The sequence below is a fragment of the Carassius carassius genome, chromosome 22, assembly GCF_963082965.1.
Source record: "Carassius carassius chromosome 22, fCarCar2.1, whole genome shotgun sequence".
Classification (NCBI taxonomy): Eukaryota; Metazoa; Chordata; class Actinopteri; order Cypriniformes; family Cyprinidae; genus Carassius; species Carassius carassius.
Genome location: NC_081776.1, coordinates 8,789,804 through 8,791,635, shown reverse-complemented (window position 1 = coordinate 8,791,635; position 1,832 = coordinate 8,789,804). Strand labels below are relative to the sequence as shown.

At 36.0% G+C, this 1,832-nt stretch overlaps 1 protein-coding gene across 2 annotated transcripts; it reads left to right on the top strand.

Annotated features, from left to right (window-relative positions):
- Positions 1-1,832, top strand: LOC132098361 (interferon gamma 1). Of its 2 annotated transcripts, none has more exons than XM_059504499.1 (4): positions 1-220; positions 673-738; positions 924-1,127; positions 1,491-1,832. In XM_059504499.1, exons 1-4 carry the CDS (start codon positions 92-94, stop codon positions 1,626-1,628), a joined length of 537 nt encoding a protein of 178 aa, XP_059360482.1. In that variant the 5' UTR covers positions 1-91; the 3' UTR covers positions 1,629-1,832. The 2 variants fall into 2 exon arrangements, with proteins under 2 accessions (XP_059360482.1, XP_059360481.1); XM_059504498.1 differs by having other exon boundaries at positions 673-750.

The window sequence follows — 1,832 nt, the reverse complement described above, 5'->3', positions numbered from 1 at the left end:
AACAGTCGGGTGTCGCAAGACGTCTTAAAAAGTGAACTTCGGCTTTTAAAAGACAGGAATACATTTCAGTGAGAACCTTCAACTAACTAGGATGATTGTGCAAAACAGAACAATCTTTTTCTGGGGAGTATGTTTGCTGACTTCAGGATGGGCAACATACAGCGAGGCCAGCGTCCCTGAGAACCTGGACAAGAGCATTGATGAGCTTAAAGCATACTATGTAAGTAGACCAGTTCAGATTTCAAAGATTTGTCACATCACAGAGAGGGAGTGAAAAAAAGAGTCCAAAAAGTTAACCGATAGGCATTGGTGATGGTACTGTTTCAGGATACGGCCTGTAAGATACCTAAAGACACAAACCCTTCCAGATCTTTTTTTATTTTTTTTTGAAAAAGCTGGCTTTACAAATTACTCAACTTTTACTGGAGTTGGATGTTTGAGAGGTAGCATAATACAAAACAGGAAGTATAGTCTACCATCCATGCAGTCTGAAACTGGCCTTTCTTCTATAATGGAACGTGTCTGATCTGTAGGCTGAGTTTCAGATGTATCGCACTGATGATAATAATAAAAAAACATTCATCAGATTAAGTGAGAAAAGAAAAGTCCATAATGACGTGTAAATTCTAAAATAGTAGCTGATGTAAACAATGACCCTTTCGTTTCTTCCAGATAAAAGATGATCATGAGATACACAATGCACATCCTGTCTTCCTACGGGTCCTAAAAGACTTAAAGGTGAATCTTGAGGTAATTAACCTTCTTAAAAATAAACTCCTTTGCACGATGGCTTGGCATTTGCAATATTTTGGTCTAAAATACCAGTCTAGTCATTCTAAACCAAAAGTCATATTGTTTTGATACATTCTATATGGCATATCCTGTGCTGAATGCCATTTTTTTTTTTTTTTTTTTTTTTGCAGGAACCTGAGCAGAATCTTTTGATGAGCATCATAATGGACACATACAGTAGGATATTCACTCGCATGGAGAATGATAGTCTGAATGAAGCTACAAAGGAAAGAATTGCACACGTTCAAGAGCATTTGAAAAAACTGAAAGAAAACTACTTTCCAGGCAAAAGTGCAGAGCTCAAGACATATGCAGAAACCCTATGGGCGATCAAGGTGAGACAACAGTTTCATGCTCTCTCTCTCTCTCTCTCTCTCTCTCTCTCTCTCTCTCTCTCTCTCTCTCTCTCTCTATCCAAGAAAAAACAAGAAAAAGGACCAACCAAGAAAATGGGCATACAGTTAACAGACATTAAAAAAAGAAATCGTCTTGCCCTTGAACTTTGATCAGTCACATTTGATACAATTCTTTAAAAACCACACCATATGCTAGATATGAAAACAAATAAATGCACAAGATAGATAGAAATTTCTTTTTCTATCTATCTTTTTCAAAGTTTTACTTTGTGTCGACTTTGAAGATAAATGAGCAGTGCCATTGTATAGACATATCACTGATTAAATGCTTTACAATTGCAGGAAGATGACCCAGTCGTCCAGCGCAAAGCTTTGTTTGAGCTGAAGCGGGTCTACAGAGAAGCAACGCTGTTGAAAAACCTGAAGAACAAAGAGCGCAGGAGACGACAAGCCAAAAACACAAAAAATCAAAAGTCTTAATAGATCTTGATCAACATTTAAACGAATTGTGGGAAATCAGTGTTATTTATTCTATTTATAAAGTTTATGTTGTACACATATTTAATTGTTTTTAACTGACATTATTTATTTGTCCTTATTTATTTGAAAAAAAACACTGTACACCACTTGCTAGTAACATGGCAAATTTTGTAAGGTCTATGACTGAATAAAATAATTTTTAAG

Bases quoted from the DNA above. Each gene is read 5' to 3' on its own strand.
- LOC132098361 (XM_059504498.1), top strand. From the start codon at position 92: ATGATTGTGCAAAACAGAACAATCTTTTTCTGGGGAGTATGTTTGCTG. The intron at 221-672 runs GTAAGTAGACCA...CGTTTCTTCCAG, and splicing joins ATGAGCTTAAAGCATACTAT to ATAAAAGATGATCATGAGAT. The intron at 751-923 runs GTAATTAACCTT...TTTTTTTTGCAG, and splicing joins ACTTAAAGGTGAATCTTGAG to GAACCTGAGCAGAATCTTTT.